This window comes from Stegostoma tigrinum, chromosome 18 (genome assembly GCF_030684315.1).
Source record: "Stegostoma tigrinum isolate sSteTig4 chromosome 18, sSteTig4.hap1, whole genome shotgun sequence".
Taxonomy (NCBI): domain Eukaryota; kingdom Metazoa; phylum Chordata; class Chondrichthyes; order Orectolobiformes; family Stegostomatidae; genus Stegostoma; species Stegostoma tigrinum.
Genome location: NC_081371.1, coordinates 5,444,124 through 5,464,391, shown reverse-complemented (window position 1 = coordinate 5,464,391; position 20,268 = coordinate 5,444,124). Strand labels below are relative to the sequence as shown.

The following is a 20,268-nucleotide window of genomic DNA, read 5'->3' as shown; positions in this document are numbered from 1 at the left end:
TGATTATGTCCTTACTCCTGGACCAGGAAGCCCTGGTTTAAATCCCACCCATTCCAAAGGTGTGTAATAACATCTCTAAACAGGTTGATCAGAAAATTAGGTTTTTTTTTAAAATGCTCAATTGATCAAAGACTTTTAAAGGACAAAACTTCAGATTTTCATTATCATACTTGTGAAGACACACCGGGGATAAACACTTTAATTTCGAATAAGTTATTGTGATTTGTATGAAATTATTGACGTTTGATTTACATGCTATACACATCCCCGCATTTTCTTGTCAGTCAATATAGAAAGCAGTCAAAGGCTCACAGATAAATTAATTCAACTATTTTTCTAATCAACCTGTTCAGAGATATTATTACATACCTCTGGAGCAGGTGAGACTTGAAGCCTGTTCTCTTGGTCCAGGGGCAGGGACACTGACACAGCAGCACAAGAGAGTCCTAAGTAATCCCATCAATTTACACAAGTCCAAATTACTACCTCCTCCATCTCCTTAAAGCCTTGACTAAGCGAAAATGATGGAACTGAGGAATTAAGAATTGACCAGAAATAGGGGACAGGACCAATTGACAGTAGCAAGTTAATCAACTGCAAGGTGCATCACAGTCAAGTCCTTCACAGATCCATATGCAGCCCAGTACTGACAACTGTTTTATGCCAAGGGCAAGAAAGTCTACCACAGTGCAGCAATTAAAATCAGAAGTGACGATTGTAACAACAAAAACCTGCATTTACGTAGATTCTATCATGTTAAAAACTCTATCCAGTTTCCACACAGGAGCATTATTAAACAAAATTCGACATTAAACTGCACCAGGACCACTTAGTAAAATCCTAACCAGAAAGGTACATTTGATGGTGCTTTCTAAAAGAGGAAAAAATAGATTAAGCAATTTAAGAAGAAATTCCAGAGATTAGGGTCTGGCCCTTTAAAGTACACCCATCAATGGTGGAGGAATTAAACAGAGGATGCATAAGACACCAGATTTGGAGAAGTACTGAGATATCAAAGGTCAGAGTGAATTACAGAGACAAGGAGAAAAAAAGCCATGGAAGAATTTGATAACAAGACTGAGATCTTTAAAATTGAGCATTATCGGATGTCATCCAACATTAGTGGGAACAGGATGTGTGGGTGCGTTGAGGCAAGCTAGGGTAGGATAGCATGAATTAGGGCAAGGTTAATGTAAATAATTAATGCAAGGCCAAACAGGACAATGCAGGAATGGTCAGTTCCAGAGATGTCTAAAACACACATGAAGATTTCGTTAGCGATAACAAGGTGTAGAGCTGGATGAACACAGCAGGCGAGGCAGCTTCAGAGGAGCAGGAAGGCTGACGTTTCCGGCCTAGACCCTTCTTCAGAAAGGGTCCTGCTCGGCTTGCTGTGTTCATCCAGCTCTACATCTTGTTATCTCAGATTTTCCAGCATCTGCAGTTCCTGCTATCTCTGAAGATTTCATTAGTTGTTCAGTTGAGGTAGTGGCAGAATTGGGTGATTATTCAAAGTGGAAGTAACACCTGTGTCTTTGGAATAGACATTTCGTTAGGTATTCACTTTGAAGTCAAATACAACACTACAGATAGCTAGGAAGGTGTCTGAAGATGTAAAAAAGCAAGAAAATCCAAGCAGTCATAGAGTAGAAGAGCCCTTGAGCTTACTCTGCCATTTAGTGAGACTGTGACATACCTGAGGCTTTACTGCACCATCACACAAAATAATCAATGTCTCTTGATTTTATTAGAGTCTAAAAGATCTTAATCTCAGCCTTGAACACACTGAATGACTGAGCATCCCTAACACTCTAGAGTAGAGAATTTCAAAAACTAAAATCACAATCCTGATGGAATATTTCCCCACATCTCAGCCCTTATCCCAGGACTATACCACCAGTTTTAGACCCACCAGCCAGGATAAAGAATCATGCAACATCCGCTCAGTCAAAATCTCATATCGTTCAATGAGATCACCACTAATTCTACTAAACTCAAGAGAGTGTGGGACCTATTAACATAATCAAAACTCTCAGGGTCCAGTGAACCTTTATTGCACTCCCTCTAAGGTAAATAAGAAGTGAAAATTTATCCAAAAGACAGCCTGTGGTCATCTCTACGGTAATCACAGCAGGGAATCAGGGCTACCTTTCGGTTACTGTCCCCAACCCAGAGTATCCTGCTGTTCATTTGCTGAGTTATGGCTTTAGAAGGTTCCCAAATGCTGACTGGGATATTTCAGTTGATGTGGAGAGGGCATTTTCAGTAAGCCTCTTCTTTGTCTTTAACGGCCACCCATCCCATGTGTAACCTCCAACCAAACCCGCTCACTCACACGTCTGAAGCAGACTGTCCCGAAACAGCCCAGGGGAAAGAAGGCATCTGCAAATGAACTGGAAGCAAAAAATTTACCATTTGGCCACATCTGGTCACATCTCTGCAGCCAGGTGAATCTTTGGGCAATATTTCAGGGGCAACGACCGTCAGGAGATAGGTATATTCTGTAATTATGAGGACCCAAATTAAACATATACTGGACGTTATCCACTTTGGTCAGAGGGTGGAAGTGCAGAGTACTTCTGAAATGGTCAAAGATTCAGAATGTGATGGTATCCAAAAGAAAGCTGAGTGACCTGGTCATTGAAAACTAACGCCAGGTGAAAAACCCAATTAGGAAGGCCAAGAGGGCACAAGGTATGTGAGCCTTTAACACAGGAGAACCTGAGAACAGGAATAAAGACATCTGGTTTCAGTTGAACAGAATCTTTGCTCCTGCAGTAGTGTGTGCAGTTCTGGTCTCCTTGTTTCAAGAAGGATGTACTTGTCTTAGAGGAGGACAGCAGAGGTTCACCAGACTAATTCCTGGGATGGAAATACTGTCCCATGAAAAGAAAGGAAATCTCATTGAAACAGGATAGAAGCAGAGAGAATGATTCCCCTGACTGAGGGATTCCAGAATCAGGGAGACAGAGGCTCAGAATAGGGGCAAGTAATTTAGGACAGAGATAAGGAGGAACAGGGGGTGGCGAATCTCTGGCATGCTCTACCTTAGAGGGCTGTGAAAGCTTAAATACAGAGTTTGTTCAAGACAAAGATCACCAAAAATTTCTAAATACTGATGACATCACAGGATAGCCATATATGGCATTGACGTAGATTATCTGCTACGATCAAGAATGCCAGGGCAAGATGATCCTATGTTTAACATTTTACACTCTCATGTGTCTCACCAAAGTCTTCTACACTTGCAGCAAAACTATTTTACTCTTTATTATTCAAACATGGTGCAACGAAGACCACAATATCGCCAAGCGATGAAGGCCATAAATTGTTTGCTATTAACTTTTTTGTGTTACTTGAACAAGGACAAAACAAAAACGAGTTTCTTTCCTGTTTTTCTGACCAAGTATACTCTCATATTACACTGTCACCTCTTGTCCACGTCTTAAACATATCTATATCCTTTTGTTGATACTTTGTTTTCTCCTCACAATTTGTTTTCACACCTAGATTGGTATCACCCAGCAAAATTAGATACATTATGCTTGATGTCTTCAACCAAGTCCTTTAAGTTGTTACCTTCTGCACATTGATCTTTCAGGACCTGACAAGTAATGGCCTATCAACCTGGAAATGGCACATACAGAAAGTCTACCTCTGTCAGGATCTTTCATTTTGATAAGAGCCATGTTGTACTGTCATGGAAACAGAAATCTGAATGGACAGATTGAAACATGGAGTTCCAGCAAAGTTGGAAACGGCTTCAAAAGGCAGCACCTATTTTTGAAGAGGGGAGGGTGGAATCAGGTGATACTTGCAAAGGGTGGAGGGTTGACAAACCTTATTAAAGGTTGATAAAATCATGAGAGACATGGATGGGGTGAGTCCAAAACCAGGGTGCATAGGTTTAAGGTGAGAGGGGGGAAATTTAAAAAGGATCCGGGGGAGGTAACTTTTTCACACAGAGGGTGGTGCATGCGTAGAACAAGCTGGCAGAGGAAGTGTTGGAGGTGGGTTTAAACAACACTTTAAAAGTATCTGAATGGGTTAATGAATAAGAAGGGTTTAAAGGGATATGGGCCAAACGGTTGCAAATATCTGTTCAATATGAACGTGTTAAAGCGAGGGGTCTGTTTCCATGCTGTATGATTCTGTGACTCTATAAAGAAGGTTATGTGCAGCACTGCAAGATGCAGTGAAATCCCCTTGACTCTGTCTTGACAACGTATCCTGAAGGACATCAGCATTATGGTAACATGACTTCTATGGCAATGACATCCCTGCAAGGTCTCGTGAATGACTAGGTTGCTCTGAGGTGTATGGCACAGGAAGACCGCGAGTTTGACACACAGCTTCTGCCCACTTCTTCCTTCTGAAGTCAGAGTTTGTGCCAACATTACCTGGCCAATATTTATCACTTAACCACCGCACCACAGCAGACTATCATTATTAAGTTGCTGCTTGTGGGACTTCGTAATGCTAAAATTGACTGCCATGTTTCATACCACACAACAATTTCTATAATGTTAAAATACTTCATTAAATGTAAAGGACTTCAGCATTTTCTGAGATTGTGAAAGAAGCTGTACAATCAGAAGTTCACAGAATCCCTATGGTGTGGAAAGAAGCCATTCAGCTCATTGAATCAATATCAATCCTCCAAATGATATCCTACCGAGACTCTGCGATCACCCTTAGCCCCGTAACCCCACAATTATCATGGTTAATCCATCTAGCCTAAAATTCCCTGGACACTATGGGAGCATTTATCATGGATAATCCACCCAACCTGCACATCTTTGGACTGTGGGAGGAAACCAGAGCACCCGGAGGAAACCCACGCAGACATGGGGAGAATGTGCAAACTCCACACCGACAGTCACCCAAGATTGGAATCAAACCCAGATCCCTGGAGCTGTGAGGCTGCAGTGCTAACCACTGAGCCTTCCTTTCAAAAAGAAGGTGAGATTTTAACTAAACACTGTGCCAACCTGGGCAGCAATGGGTTCCACTGGGATTAGGAAGTGTACACAGAGCGGTTTAAAGGGTTGGTATTATACGGAGGACCATCGCAGCATTTGGAACTCATTGTAATAAGCAGGGCAGAGTTTGGTTTCTCTCCTTGTGCTACATTGGAGCCTGTCCAACACAAAGTGCAAGTCAATTCCACCAAGTAAACAGAAGCAAGAAGCAGCGAAAACTGCTCTGCTGATAGCATGAACTATTCCGCATCCTTTTATTAAATCCCTGGAAACTTCAGTGCATTCAGGAATTCAGCACATTTTCCTCATCTTTCACCCCAGTATTATTGGTATTACACTCCTACACTCTGCATCTTCCCCCTAAAAGGTCATCCACCTCGAAGTGTTAATTCAGGTTTTCTCCCATAGACGCTGCCAGGCCTGTTGAATATTTCCAACAACTTTATGTTTTTCAAATCAGATTTTCATAATCTGAAACAGCCTGAGGGTGCTGAATTATAGATGGGTTAGTGGTGATGACACTGTAGTAATCCAGAAACCCAGGCTAATATCCTGGAGTCACAGGTCAAATCCCACTGTGGCAGACCATGTAACAACCATCAATTGCTCTTTCAAAAAAAAAACTGAGTGAGTACTGCACTGTCACTGTCTTTCAGAAGAGACGCAGAACTAATCTCAGGTGGATGTAAAAGATCTTATTCAAAAAGACTGGGCCAATATTTACCTCTCACCTAACATGAAAACTGAGCTGAGCAAGACATTTATTTTCATTGCTGTTTGTGGGAACTTACTGGGCCCAAGTTGGCTCTGGACTTGCTCTAATTACATGTGGGACTACACTTCAAAAGCAATTCATTGGCTGCAATGCTTTTTGGAAACTTTTCTGGTCATAAAAGTCATTATGTACAGTTGAACTGTTAATATTTACAGTAGAATGTATCCCCCATGAGTTAATATGTACAGAAGATCCCTGTGAGTGCATTACTACAGATTGTCACTGCAGGTAGATTAATATTTACAGAGAAGGGGGCATTCGAGCATACCACTATTTAAAGAGGTTTCTTTGACCATATTGATATTCACAGAGGGGTCGTACAGGCACATTAATATTTACAGACGGTTTGCTGTGAGGTGCTCATATTTATTCTTATAAAGGTTCCTATAAGGGTGTTTATATTTACAAAAGACCCCATGGGGGTGGTTGTAATTACCTGAGGATCCCTGTGATGGTGTTTAGATTTACAAGGTATCCCTGTGAGGGTATTTATATGTACAGGGGGACCCCTGTGAAGGTGCCTGTATTTATTCAGGACCCCCATAGGGATATTTATATCTACACGAGGCCCCTGTGAGGGCATTTGTATTTACACAGAGCCCCTATGAGGTTGGTAATATATTGAGAGATCCTATGAGGACGTTCATGTTTCACAGTGGAGAAAATCTTTAAGCAAGACCATTCTGGTCTCCCCGCTATAGGAAAGACGCTGTTAAACTTGAAAGGGTACAGCAAAGATTTACAAGAATATTGCCAGGACTGGAGGATTTGAGTTATAGAGAAAGGCTGACTAGACGCGTGCTTTTTTCCTCTGGAGTGCCAGAAGCTGAAGGGTGATCCTATAGAAGTTTATAAAATCATGTAGGGCATGGATATCCAAGGTCTTTTTCCTAGAACAGGTAAGTTCAAAACTAGGCAGCATTGGTTTAAAGTGAGCGGGGAAAGATTTAAAAAGGGCCCGAGGGGCAACTTTATCACGCAGAGGACAGCGCATATATGGAATGAGCTACCAGAGGGAGTGATAGAAACTGGGGCAATTACAACATTTAAAAGGCATCTGGATGGGTATATGAATAGGAAGAGTTTACAGAGATAAGGGCCAAATGCTGGCAATAGGTCAGATTGGGATGTTTGGTTAGCATGGATGGATTGGACCAAAGAGTCTGTTTCCATGCTGTACAACTCTATCTTAATATTAAGATTCCCTGTGAAATTTGTAAATATTTACAGAAGGGTCCCTGCCCCATTAATCTTTACAAATGAGTGCAGGCAACAGGTTAATATTTACAATGTACAGTGCATTTGAGCACATTTCCATTTACAGATGGTCCCAATAAGAGAATGCAATTTTCAGATAGACCCTGAAATATTTACATATTGTGTGAATGTAATATTTCAGGGATTCTATAAGCCTGGTAGTATTTACAGAGGGTCTCAGTGTGGCAGTACTTATAGAGGATTCCTTTATGCGTGCTAATATTTACAGTGGGTCCCTGTCCATATATTAATATTTATATAAGCACATCCCTGTAATCATATTAATATATTTACAAATGGCAGCATCTGTGAAGGTCTTAATATTTCCGGGGAGGTAACCCCACGTGCATGGAAACGTCTACTGAGGGAAGCATAGTAACATTCATAGTCCCGTATTCATATTTGCAGTGAGTCCCCGCGAAGAAAAGTTTGGAAAAACTCTCACTTGGAGCATTGGTGAGACTTGGAGTTTTGCACAACTCCCTGCTGACGGAGATTAATCCATTTGTAGGGAATTGCAAGGGATTTTTCTTGCTAGCTTTGCGTTTCTTTTTGCCTACTCCCAAATTCGTTGTGGGTCATAAGCTCCGCTCCTCCTTTTTTCATCCTTAAATGTAAAAATCCTACACCAGCATTTACCAGGCAGCGTTGAGGGTGGTGAAATGTGTGTCCCGTCTACACAACAGTAATCAGGGGCATGAAATAAGCGTGCCATTCGAGTGAATATGCAATACTCCCAAATGCAATCGTCAATCAAATTCGTAAACTAAACGGTTCAGATTAAGGAAGGCTTATTTTTTTCTCTCTCTCTGGTCATCTCCGCAGTGATCATACGGTAGTTTCCCCTCAAACATTCTGAGCCAAAGGCAAGCACTGAATACCGTGCGCACCAGCACGGGGTCTGCAACGGGACAACTGTTTGCAAATGCACAGCGTCCTGCTGGAATGTGGAAAGACTTCGAGCAATACGTGAGGACAACTGCAGTAATAAATCACCAGGAAAGAACCGAATAAAAAAGGCAAACCACCCCGCCCCATGTCGAAATAAAGAGTCCAGTGGTCAGATAGCTCAACAGTGAGAGCGTCAGCACGGCGCATTCGGCCGACAGAGGGCAGCAGGTGAAGGTTTCAGAGAAGGGAAACACTCATTTCAGAACCTAGATAGTTTTTCTTACACTGATCGTGCCCTTTCTCAGTGCTAGGAAATTCGCTTTGAACACACTGGGTGCTTCATTCTACCCCCCCCCCCCCCCCCCCGCACACACAAGAACTTAAAAGCAGAGTTGATTTTAATTTTTGTTGTTAGGGACGAAACTGAAAAGGGCTTTGTATTACAACGGGGGAAAAAAAACAAAGCAGAAATTTGTTGCCGAGTTGCTTTTTTTTTCCCTTTCCAGGAACCACCTTTAAAGCATTCCTTTGTCTCCCAATCTTTAATCCAAGCCCCGCTATCACCAGGAAATCCTTCCAACTGTTCGCCCCGTGAATCAATGGGACTTTCATAGCCACGCAAAGTTTCCTCAGTTGGTTTTCCGCAGATCTGAGAAATTAATCATTTCAGCGATTTCCTCTGGCTCCCCTTGTCTTGATACATTAGAACCCGGGAGTGGGTTCGCGTAAAACACACACATTCACAGAAATAAAACAGAGGAATTGGGGAGGGGGCGAGCAACTGGGGAGTCGGGGAGGCTACAGGCGAGTTGACATTTGCTGATGTTGTATTTTTAAAAATTATTTTATCGTTATTACAAATCCACTGGAGTGGGGATCCAGACCCGAGGGGGGGCGGGGGTGTCTTAGCTGCTAGAGTCTAGACTCGCCCCCCCCCCCCAACCAGCCTTCTGTACTGAACAATAAGAAGGTCTGTTTCACATGAACCCAATGAAAGTCTCCCTTCGATTTCCCCACCCACACAGGGGCAGTATGTGAAAATGACCACTACTCTCCCTACACCACCAACACCCCCCCCCCTTCCCTCACAATGAGCCCTTCTTTTACCTCAGCCCCCACAACCTACCATCCCATCCTCAACCTCCCAGCTGGTTTCATTGACAGGATCATAAAAGGGAGAGGGGTTAGGAAAAAAGAGTGTGTGTTAATTTCAAGTCTTACCTTGGTACATCGGGGCCATCGGTGCAGTACTGTGTGCTATGCATGGCAGAATACAAAGCCAGTTGCTCCTCTCCTTGCTAAACACGGTGTCGATCTGCCATGTTGTGCTGGATTAATTTGGACTGTAAGTCCCTGGCTGCATCACTATTCGGATTCATCCAGGGAAAGAGGGAGAGAGAGAGGGAGAGAAACACTGGGGGCGAGAGGGAAAAAACTCTTGCAAAATCAGTCATTGAACGCTCTCCTTTCAGGCAAGGTTCTCTCTCCCTCTCTCTCCCCCAAGTACGAGACACCGGAGACCCCGTCAAGAATCCAGTTCGAGTCCCACATACGGATCTGTTTCCCCGGTGTTATTATTAAAAATAAAAACAAAATAGAGCCGGATTTGCGATTTTTTTTTACCTTCTGGTCAACATGTCTGTGGGATTTCTGCAAACTTACAAGCAGAAAGCAGGGAGCCAGAGAGACATCAACTGCCTATGCAGTCGATCTGTCTCAAAAATAAACCCTTCAGATGCAAACTGGGCTAATTTAGCTCTCCTGAGAGGCCCAGCGCTTGGTTTTTGAATACACTGAGCTTTGAGTGGGCAGCGGAGAGAAAGGGGCCATATGGAGGCAGTGGGCTATGAGTCCTACTGGGGCTCTCGGGCTGGGGGTCGATGTCTGCAACACATTGAAAGGGGCATTGATTCCTAGACCCGTTCTTCTTTCGACTGCTCCAGGCTGGAGGCGAATGTGACGCAAAGTGAAATCCAACAAATGGAAAGGGGATGAGCCAGAGATGGATTGTTGGTTGCCCATCCAAATTGGACACTTTTTAACTCTTTGCTGGCTGGATGAGGGAACCAGTTCATTTTTACTAGCGGGTTGAAAATATCCCATTGTATTTTAATGGCCCACTTTTTCATCCTTCAGCCAGTCTCTAATAACGTGCTCATCGCTCTTTATGGGAGTTTGCTGCGCAAATTGTCTAACGCATTTCTTACAATGCAAGGGTGACTGCACCTCAGAAGTAATCAGTTGGTTACCAAGTACTTTGGGATTTCGCAAAGCGCTTGAGAATTGCACGATTTCACTTGTGATCTTCTTTTCATTTGCATGTGTTTACATGTAAGCTTTTTTCATTCATTCTCAGTTTTGTCGATGTTACTAATAAGACTATAATTTGTTGCAGGTCTCCAGTTCCCTTTGAGAAGGAGTTGGTGGGTTGATACAGTGACAGTGTCCCTATCTCTGAGTCAGGAGACCTTGGGTTCACATGCCATTTGCTACAGAGGTGTGTGTGGACTAATACTGTATCTTGAACAGATTGATCAGAAAATATAACAAAGAGCTACTTTGTTGATCTGCAGCACCCACATATTGAGAGTGTTTCTCGGCTTCCAGGGTCTTACTTAATTGAAACATACAAGATACTTAGACGGATTGACAAAGCAGATGCAGAGGGTTAGTTATTTCCCTTTGTGGGAGAATCTAGCAATTAGAGAACACAAACTTGGAATAAGCGATTGCACATTTAAGACAGACGAAGAAGAATTTCTTCTCTGTAAGGGCAGTGAATCTATGGAATTCTTTACGACAGAGGGACGTCGAGTCTGGATCATTAAGAAGATTCAAGGTTGAGAGATTTTTAATCAATAAGGGAAATCGAGGAATCTAGGGAAAGGCAAGAAAGTGGAGTTGAGAATTATTAGATTAAGCATGATCTCTTGGTGCAGACTTGATGGGCTGAATGGACTACTTTCTATGTCTCATGGTCTTAAACTAAGTGACAGCGAAGGGGTGACAGTAGCATTGTGGGTGTTTCTGCACCTCAAGGACTGCAACAGTCCTAGGAAGCAAGCTCACAAGTAGTTTCTCCAGGATAAATAAGGATGGGCAATACACCCTGGTCTGGCCAATGATACTCATAGCCAAGAATGAGTGCAAAAATAAAATCAAGATTGTGATTTGGGTGGCGTAGAGAGAAAAATGGTGATCATCATCATCAAGTGCTCTCGCTGCTCTTGTCCTTGGTGTGAAGTTCAGGGGTTTGGGATGTGCATTTCATATTGCATGAGATTTCCTTTCCATTTCTCCTCAAAGATCATTGCTGCTACATCTGCCACTACAAAGTGTAAGGACCTGGCCATGTGCAATGGTAAAAATGATGAAAATTTTCATTGCCTGCAGTACTGGGGAATGAATCAACCTGTAACCCCGGTTTAGCCTGGGTACTGGTTCAGACAATTGTAGTCCTGTTGCACTGTTCAAGAAAAGGCTAAAAGAATCCCTACAGTGCAGATAGAGGCTGTTCGACCCATCAAGTTTGCACTGACCCTCCAAAGAGCATCCCACCAAGCCAAGACCCCAACCCTATTCCCAGGACACTACAGGGCAATGTATCATGGCCAATCCACCTAATCTGCACATTTTTGAACTGGGGAAGGAAGCAGGAACACTCAGAGGAAACAGATGCAGGCATGGGGAAAATGTGTAAACTCCACGTAGACAGTCACTGGGTCCCTAATGCTGTGAAGCGGCAGTGTCAACACTGAGTCACCATGTCACCCCGAGAGGGAGGAAGACCTCCTTACATCATCAACAACATTCTTCCCTTCGCCAACATATACAAGCAAAACAAAAAGTTAAACCAGTTAATTGTCTCTTGCTGTCCAATGGGATCATTCTCTGCATACTTTGGCCGTCTTCAAAAATAGTAGTGACTATTTACCCAAATGGATGCCTGTGTAATGCAGTGTGATGCATTGAGAGCTGATCAGGAGCTAAGGAACAGACGAGCCACTGTTATGCTCCTTGGTGTAGTTTAATGTGGAAACGTCCATGCCAAGACAAGATAGGTTGAGAGATACAACTTGTTGTGCAAAATTGTTGGTCAAAAAGCTTTTTCTTTTATGTATTTATCACGTGTATTTATGCATCCAATTTCAAAATCCCACTTTATGTTCAAATGCCTCGTTTCATTGGCCCTCCCAACCTCTCCAACTCCTCCAACATCCCTGAATTCATCGAACTTTGGCCCCTTGAGCATCCCCAATTTTAATTGCTCCACCATTGGAGATGATGCCTTTAACTGCCTCTGCTTCAAGCTGTTGAGATTTCCTCACTAAATCTCTGGAGTTCTCCTGTCTTCCTTTACATGCCTGCTTAAATAATAATGTCTTTGACTATGCATTGAGCCATCTGCCTAATGTCTCATTGAAGTCATAGAATCAGACAAACATGGAAATAGATCCTTCAGTCCAACCAAGGAGGAGGCTTCACAAATATCTGCATCCTTAATGATGGAAGAGCTCCCAGCACATCGGTGCATAAGATAAGGCTGAAGCAATCTTCAGCCAGAAATACCAAGTGGATGATCCATCTTGGCCTCCTCAGTGGTCCCCGGCATTACAGTTACCAGTCTTCAGCCAATTCGATTCTCTCCACGTGATGTCAAGAAATGGTTGGAGACACTGGATACTACAAAGGCTGTGGGCCCTGACAACATTCTGGCATTAGTACTGAAGACTTGTGCTCCAGAATATTCTGCTCCCCTTGCAAAGCTGACCCAGTACAGTAACAACATTGGTTTCTACCTGACAATATGGAAAATTGCCCAAGTATGACCTATACACAAAAAGCAGGACAAATCCAACCCGGCCAATTGATGCCCCGTTGGCCTAAACTCAATTGTTAATGAAGTGGCCGAAGGTGTCACCAACAACACTATCAAGTGGCACCTGCTCAGCAATAACCTGCTCAGTGATGCCCAGTTTGGGTTCCGCCAGGGCCACTCAGCTCCTGACCTCATTACAGCCTTGTTTCAAAAATGGACAAAAGAACTGAATTCCAGAGGTGAGGTGAGAGTGACAGCTCTTGACATCAAGGCTGAATTTGACCGAGTGTGGCATCAAGGAACCCTGGAAAACCCAGCAAAACTGGAATCAATACGTATTGGGGGAAAACTCTCTGGTAGTTGGAGTCATACCTAACGCTTAGGAAGATGGACATGGTTGTTGGAGGTCAGTCATCTCAGCTCCAGGACATCTTTGCAGGAGTTCCTCAGGGTGGTGTCATCGACCCACCCATCATCAGTGACGTTTCTTCCATCATAAGGTCAGAAGTGTAGATGTTCGCCAATCATTGCACAATGTTTAGCGCCATTCATTACTCCTCAGATACTGAAGCAGTCCATGTTCAAATGCAACAAGATCTGGACAATATCCAGACTTGAGCTGACAAGTGGCAAGTGACATTTGTGCCACACAAATGCCAGATTATGACCATCACCAATAAGAGACAATCTTAGTACCTAGAATCCTTGACATTCAAAGGTGTTACCATCACTGAATTCCCCACTATCAACATCTTGGGTGTTATCATTAACCAGAGATTCAACAGGACTTACCACATAACCACAGTGGCTACAAAACCAGGCCAGAAATTAGGAAAACTGCAACAAGTAACTCACCTCCTGACTCCCCAAAGCTGGCTCACCATCTACAAGGCACAAGTCGGGAGTGTGATGGAGTACTCCCCATTTGTCTGGATGAGTGCAGCTCCAACAACACTCAGGGAGCTTGGCACCATCCTGGACAACGCAGTCCGCTTGATTTTCACCACATCCACAAGCATCCACCCCCGACGCTCAGTAGCAGCAGTGCGTACTATTTACAAGATGCATTGCAGAAATTCACCAAAGGTCCTCAGACAGCACCCTCCAAACCCATGATCACTTCCATCTAGAAGAACAAGGGCAGCAGATACATGGGAACACCACCTCCAAGTTTTCTTCCAAGCCATCCTGACTTGGAAATATATCGCCATTCCTTCACTGTCACTGGGTCAAAATCCTCGAATTCCTTCCCTAGTGACATTGTGGGTTAATCTACAGCAGGAGGACTGCAGTGATTCAATAAGGCGGCTCACCACCACCTTCTCAAGGGCAACTAGAATGGGCAAGAAATTCTGGCCAGCCAGTGATGCCCACATCCCACAAATGTATAGAAAGAAATGCCAGTCCAAGCTAACCATGTTCCCAAACTAAACTAGTCCCATCTGTCTGTCCTTGACCTATATCCCTCCAAACCTGCCCTATTCATGAATTTATCCAAATCCCTTTTAAGCGTTGTAATTGTGCCTGAATCCACCACTTCATCTGGCAGTTCATTCCATGCACGAACCACTCTCTGTGTAAAAAATATTGCCCCGTGTCCTTTTTGAATCTTTTTCCTCTCACACCAAAAGATACGCCCTTGGGTTTTGACCTCCCCCACACTATGGAAAAGACCCTTGTTATTGGTGTTATCTGTGCCCCTCATGATTTTATAAACCTCTGTAATGTCACCCCTCAACCTCCTATGCCCATGAAAAAAGTCCCAGCCTTGCCAGTCTGTTTTTACATCCCAAACCCTCCATTCATGGCAACATCCTGGTAAATCTTTTTTGCACCCTCAGCAGTTTAGTGATATCCTTCCTATTACAGGGGGACCAAAACTGCATGCAGTACTCTGAAAGAGGCACTGCCAATGTCCCAACTCCTGTACTTCTTCTTTGGCACTGTCAATATTTTGTTCTGCTATGTTCCTGTGAAGAGGTGTGTTATTAAGGTTACTGCCCTATATAAAGGCTAGCCGTTATTTGTGAGGTGAGGCTACTGGTTTGTAAAAGTAGTTGTACAAAAGGTCACACACCATCCATACTTAGAATCATAGAGTGACTCAAACAGATAGTACAGTTCTTTCGTCAGTGCTGGAACAAATTTCTAAAATTCCGTAGCTGACACCATTGTTGGAATACCTTCATGACATGCTCTGCAGAGGATCAAGGGGAAGTTCTCCACCACCTGATCAAGGCCAACAAGGAATATACACCAAATACTGGCTTTTTCAATAAAAATCAACCAGATTTTATTTAAAGGAAAAGTGATATAGAGCAATTAGATTAGTGGGAGTTACAATGAACATGGCAAGTTGCTTACTCCTCTCTATGTGTTAGCTCCTAAAAGAGAGCATAGAACTCAGCCACATAACTCAGAAAGGTCCCAGATTCTGTCTCTTCTTTGCATGATTACATATAGGATGGTAGGCCAAAGAAAGAAAGAACTTCCATTTATGTTTTATAAGTTCACAGTTTCCTAAAATGCTTTGCATTTAGTTAAGCACATATGAAATGAAGTCAGTTGCTGTTATGTGGGAAGCGTGGTAGGCAATTGATGGAAAGCAAAGTCCCTTAAACAGTATATAAGGAATAAATTTATTTTGAGTAATGAGCTCATGTTTATTTGTTCAAGTTGGGTCTTCTATTTTCTCAGAAAGGTGGCACCTCTGGCATTGCTGTTTGCTGTCAGTATTGAAATAGTGTATCAGGCTACATTAAGAGCACTACTGCTGAAGCATAGAATCTGTACAGTGTGGAAACAGGCCAATCAGCCCACAGCGCTCACACCGAGCCTTTGAAGAGCATTCCATCTAGACCCAATCCCCTACCATATCCCTGTAACTCTACATTTCCCACGGCTAAGCCACTTAGCCTGCATATCCCTGAACACTATGGGCAATTTAGCACGGCCAATCCACCCAAACTGAGGGAGAAAACTGGACCACCTGGAGCAAAACCCTGCAGATATAGGGAGCATGTCATCGCACGGTGCCCCAAAGGTGGAATCAAACTTGGGTTCCTGGTGCTGTGAGGCAGCAGTGCTAACCATTGAGCTACCATGCCACCTGTAACTTGAGGACTGGGTGGCATTTGGTATAGGAGAGATTGCTGCAGTAGTGGGTGTCAGTGATGGAGGTAGGGCTAAGAAAGGGGTTTTGCTGAAGTGCTGTGAGCTAGAAATTAGATGCAAGATAATAATCTTCATACATGTGTCTTGCCAAAATGCATATTAGTTGAAACATTTCATCTTGCACTCGAGGCAAGTTCAAGAAAAAAAACTTTGACAAGATCTGTCTTTTTCAAGCAATACCCAAGATGTGTACTTCTAAACAACTATTTGAATCTCTGGGTGACCACATGACTTATGAGCAAGCTAAGATGGGATAAATAACAACAGAGTTGAATGTTTGAGTCAAAGGTTAGTGTGGGAGAAATGGGTTTGATCCCCTTGGGGCTCTGGTACCAGTAGTGGGGAATGAGGGAATTGTGATTATCTGCACCTGAATCACAGTGTCCTGGGCAATTGTATATCGAGGGACTTAGAGAGAACTTTAGAGAGTGTGATATGATAACCAACACAGAGATGTATTTACAATGTGACCAAGGCTGAGATGTGAATATTCAAGAAGTACAGGAAGAAAGGAACAGGATTAATGTTTCGGGAAGGACATTCTGAGAAAGGGGTACCAGACCCGAAATGTTAACTTTGATTTTTTTTCTTCACAGATACTGCCAGACTTGCTGAGCTTTTCCAGCATCTGTTTTTGTTCCTGATTTACAGCATCCGCTGTTCTTTCGGTTTTTAGCAAGGAACAGGGGTTGGAGTCTATATTAAGAAAGGATGCGATTTGTGAGGTTGTGACAAATAATCTTTGTTGGACGATCAAGACCACTTTGGGTAAAGGAAAGAAATACTAGAGGAAATAAGTCACGGTTTTCAGGCTATTTTCGAATTGGTAATGTTTAATGAGGTAGGATTAATAATTAATTACCTCATCATTATGAATCATCTGACCATAAGAAGATAGAAATTCACATTCAACGTGAAAATGAGAAATGTGGATTCAAAAAACTAGCGGCTTGAGCTTAAAGACAGAATTGTTTGAGTATATCGGTAAAGTTGATTGAAAGTTAACACGATTAAGAAGCTGTGGCAGGCATTTAAGAAGCTATTTCATGACTGTCAATAAAAACATAGTCCAATGGGAATGAACATCTCTATGACATGAATACACCCAAAAAGCATGCCAAGAATAGTGGAAAAGCTGCCATCAAAGGGGAGTAATGAACGTAAACCAATGACAATTACTAGAGAGAAGCTACTGGGAAGTCCTAATTGGGATTAAAGAATGGTAAGTACACTGGATTTGATTGATTGCGTTCAGGGTGTCTTTAAAGAAATAACTGCAGAGGTAGGGATGCATTAATTGTAATCTTCCAACATTCCCTAGATTCTGGAAGGTCCCAGCCAATTGCAAAACTACAAACAATTTATTCAAGCAAGGAGGGAGACAAAAAGCAGGAAATTATAGATCATTAGCCTAACAACTGTCATTTGGGGAAAATTAGAATTCATTATCAAGGAGGTAGCAGTCAGACCTTTATAAGATCATAGTACGATCAGGTGGTCAACATAGTTTTGTGGAAGGAAAATTATGTTTGACAAATTTGTCAGAGTTCTTTGAGAATGTGACAAATAGGCTGCATAAAAGAGGAATCATTTGATTTCCAAAAGGCATTCAAGAAGATGTCTTGTAAAATTTTACTGTGGAAGCATAAGGGATTGACCAATACAAAATAGACAGTTGGGATAAATGGATCATTTTCAACATGCAAACTGTAACTAAGGGAGTACAACAGGGATCATTGCTGAAACCTCAACTATTTACTATTTAGCAGAGCATGGTGGCTCAGTGGTTAGCACTGCTGCTTCACAGCGCCAGGGACCTAGGTTCAATTCCACCTTTGAACAGCTGTCAATGGGGTGCTTGTGCATTCTCCCTGAGTTTGCATGTGTTTCCTCTGAGTACTGCAGTTTCCTCCCACAGTCCAAAGATGTGCAGGTTAAGTGGATCGGCCATGGGGAATGCAACATTACAGGGAAAGGGTAGGGGATGTGTCTAGGTAGGATATTCATTGGAGGGCTGGTCTGGACCCGATGGGTTGAATGGCCTGCTTACTCACTATAGGGATTCAATGATTTACAAACTACATTAATGACTTAGATAAAGGCACAGATTGCACTGTATCAAATTTATTGATGATGCAAAGATGGGTAATAATGCATGTTCCTTGAGTATGAGGAAGATATAACGGCCCAGGCATCCAACGGCTACATAGCATTGACTGGAATCACACACCACCACCCCCACCAAGGACTATGCAGAATTCCTGATGCAGCTAAGGGAATTGAATCCCTAATGGTCAATTTCCTTGAATCTGATCCGTTCAAACAAACAAGCTTAAAGTCAGAGAATTCCAAGAGTTCTGATTCACACAACATTAATAAATCACCCACAAAAAGTTAGAACGTTGAAAACCTACCCTAATTCCTGGGTAACTTTTCAACGGAACCCATGACCCACACTAATCTTCCCAATGACATCCCACTACAGACTCTGACACACCAGACCTAATCATTCCCTACCATCACTTCCCAACCCAACATCACCACATCCTCTGGCTCTGAGACACCCATTCAGAGCTGACACAGTACCACCAGACCAACATAGCCCTAACCCAACAAAACCCCCACTAGACTCAACACAGCCCTGCCCTTAACCTTTCCCCACTTTGGCCTGAGCCCTTGACCTACCTTAAATGTCATCCACTTACTTGCCACCGTATTCCTTCACTTACAAAGAAGAACAAAGAAAATTACAGCACAGGAACTGGCCCTTCAGCCCTCCAAGCCTGCACCGATTGAGATCCTCTGTCTAAACCTGTCATCTATTTTCTAAGGGTCTGTATCTCTTTGCTCCCTGCCCATTCATGTACCTGCCCAGATACATCTTAAAAGACGCTAAAGTGTCTGCGTCTACCACCTCCACTGGCAACGCATTCCAAGCACCCACCACCCTCTGTGTAAAGAACTTGCCACGCATATCTTCCCTAAACTTTCCTCCTCTCACTTTGAGCTCATGACCCCAGTAATTGAGTCCCCCACTCTGGGAAAAAGCTTCTTGATATCCACCCTGTCTATACCCCTCATGATTTTATAGACGTCAATCAGGTCCCCCCCTCAATCTCCGTCTTCCTAATGAAAATAATCCTAATCTACTCAACCTCTCTTCATAGCTAGCACCCTCCATATCAGGCAACATCCTGGTGAACCTCCTCTGCACCCTCTCCAAAGCATCCACATCCTTTTGGTAATTTGGCGACCAGAACTGTACGCGGTACTCTAAATGTGGCAGAACCAAAGTCTTGTACTACTGTTGCATGCCTACCCTTTCATTTGAGCTGTTGTTATCGGACAGTTAAATCACAGAATACGGCACTCTTACACTGAATAAACTGACATGGTTTTGACACTGACCCTCACCCCTGCCATTCTATACCAGGAGGTCCTTGTCCAAGAACTTTAAGGTAGGAAGTGACCTAAATCTATCTGTGCATGATTGTCTGATCAGGATTGGAAGCCTAATTTAACACGTAGACCCTGGACCAATGAATCTGTCAAGTCCTACAGATATAGAGTAAGTGAGGGGGCAATAGTTTGGCAAATGTAGGAAAATGTGGGGTTGTTTATTTTGGCCCAAAGTGAGACAATTATTTTTTATATGGGGACACTGCATTACAGAGGGATCTGGGTGGCCTTGAATATCAATTATCAAAGTTGCTGCACAGTTACAGCAAGAAATCAGGAGAGCAAATGGATTGTTGACCTTTATTGCAATGGGAGTGAGGTATAAAAGTGAAATTCTCATTCCAGTTGCAAATTAAGACCAAAGCTCAGCTACCTGGTTTGTTTTTGTCTCTTTATTTCAGGAGGGTTTCAGTTGTAATGGAAGCAGCTCAGCAAAAGTTTACTCCGCTGATTCCTGACTTGAAAGGGATTGCCTTTTGAGAGAATGGTCAGTCGTTTGGACTTTTACTCATTAAGTTTGGCTGAAAGAGAGGTTATCTGACTGAAAGATATAAAATTCTGAGGGTCTTTTGCAGAACAGAGATTGAAAACAGTGTTTTCCTTCATGGGGAACCTAAAACTAAACATTTAAACCATTTAACATTAAAACTAAAGTGTATCCCATTTAAGATAATAAAATGTGAGGCTGGATGAACACAGCAGGCCAAGCAGCATCTCAGGAGCACAAAAGCTGACGTTTCGGGCCTAGACCCTTCATCAGAGAGGGGGATGGGGGGAGGGAACTGGAATAAATAGGGAGAGAGGGGGAGGCGGACCAAAGATGGAGAGTAAAGAAGATAGGTGGAGAGGGTGTAGGTGGGGAGGTAGGGAGGGGATAGGTCAGTCCAGGGAAGACGGACAGGTCAAGGAGG

At 43.0% G+C, this 20,268-nt stretch overlaps 1 protein-coding gene across 4 annotated transcripts in view; it reads right to left on the bottom strand.

The window, feature by feature from the left end:
- The window catches only part of hipk2 (homeodomain interacting protein kinase 2), a 253,012-nt gene extending 243,169 nt beyond the window's left edge, over positions 1–9,843 (bottom strand). For all 4 annotated transcript variants that reach the window (XM_048548587.2, XM_048548589.2, XM_048548591.2 and 1 more), the window contains exon 1: positions 9,127–9,843. In XM_048548587.2, the coding sequence (XP_048404544.1) occupies positions 9,127–9,145 (19 nt within the window). In that variant the 5' untranslated portion in view covers positions 9,146–9,843. The remainder of the gene's footprint in view (positions 1–9,126) is intronic.
- Between the last annotated feature and the right edge of the window lie 10,425 nt (positions 9,844–20,268).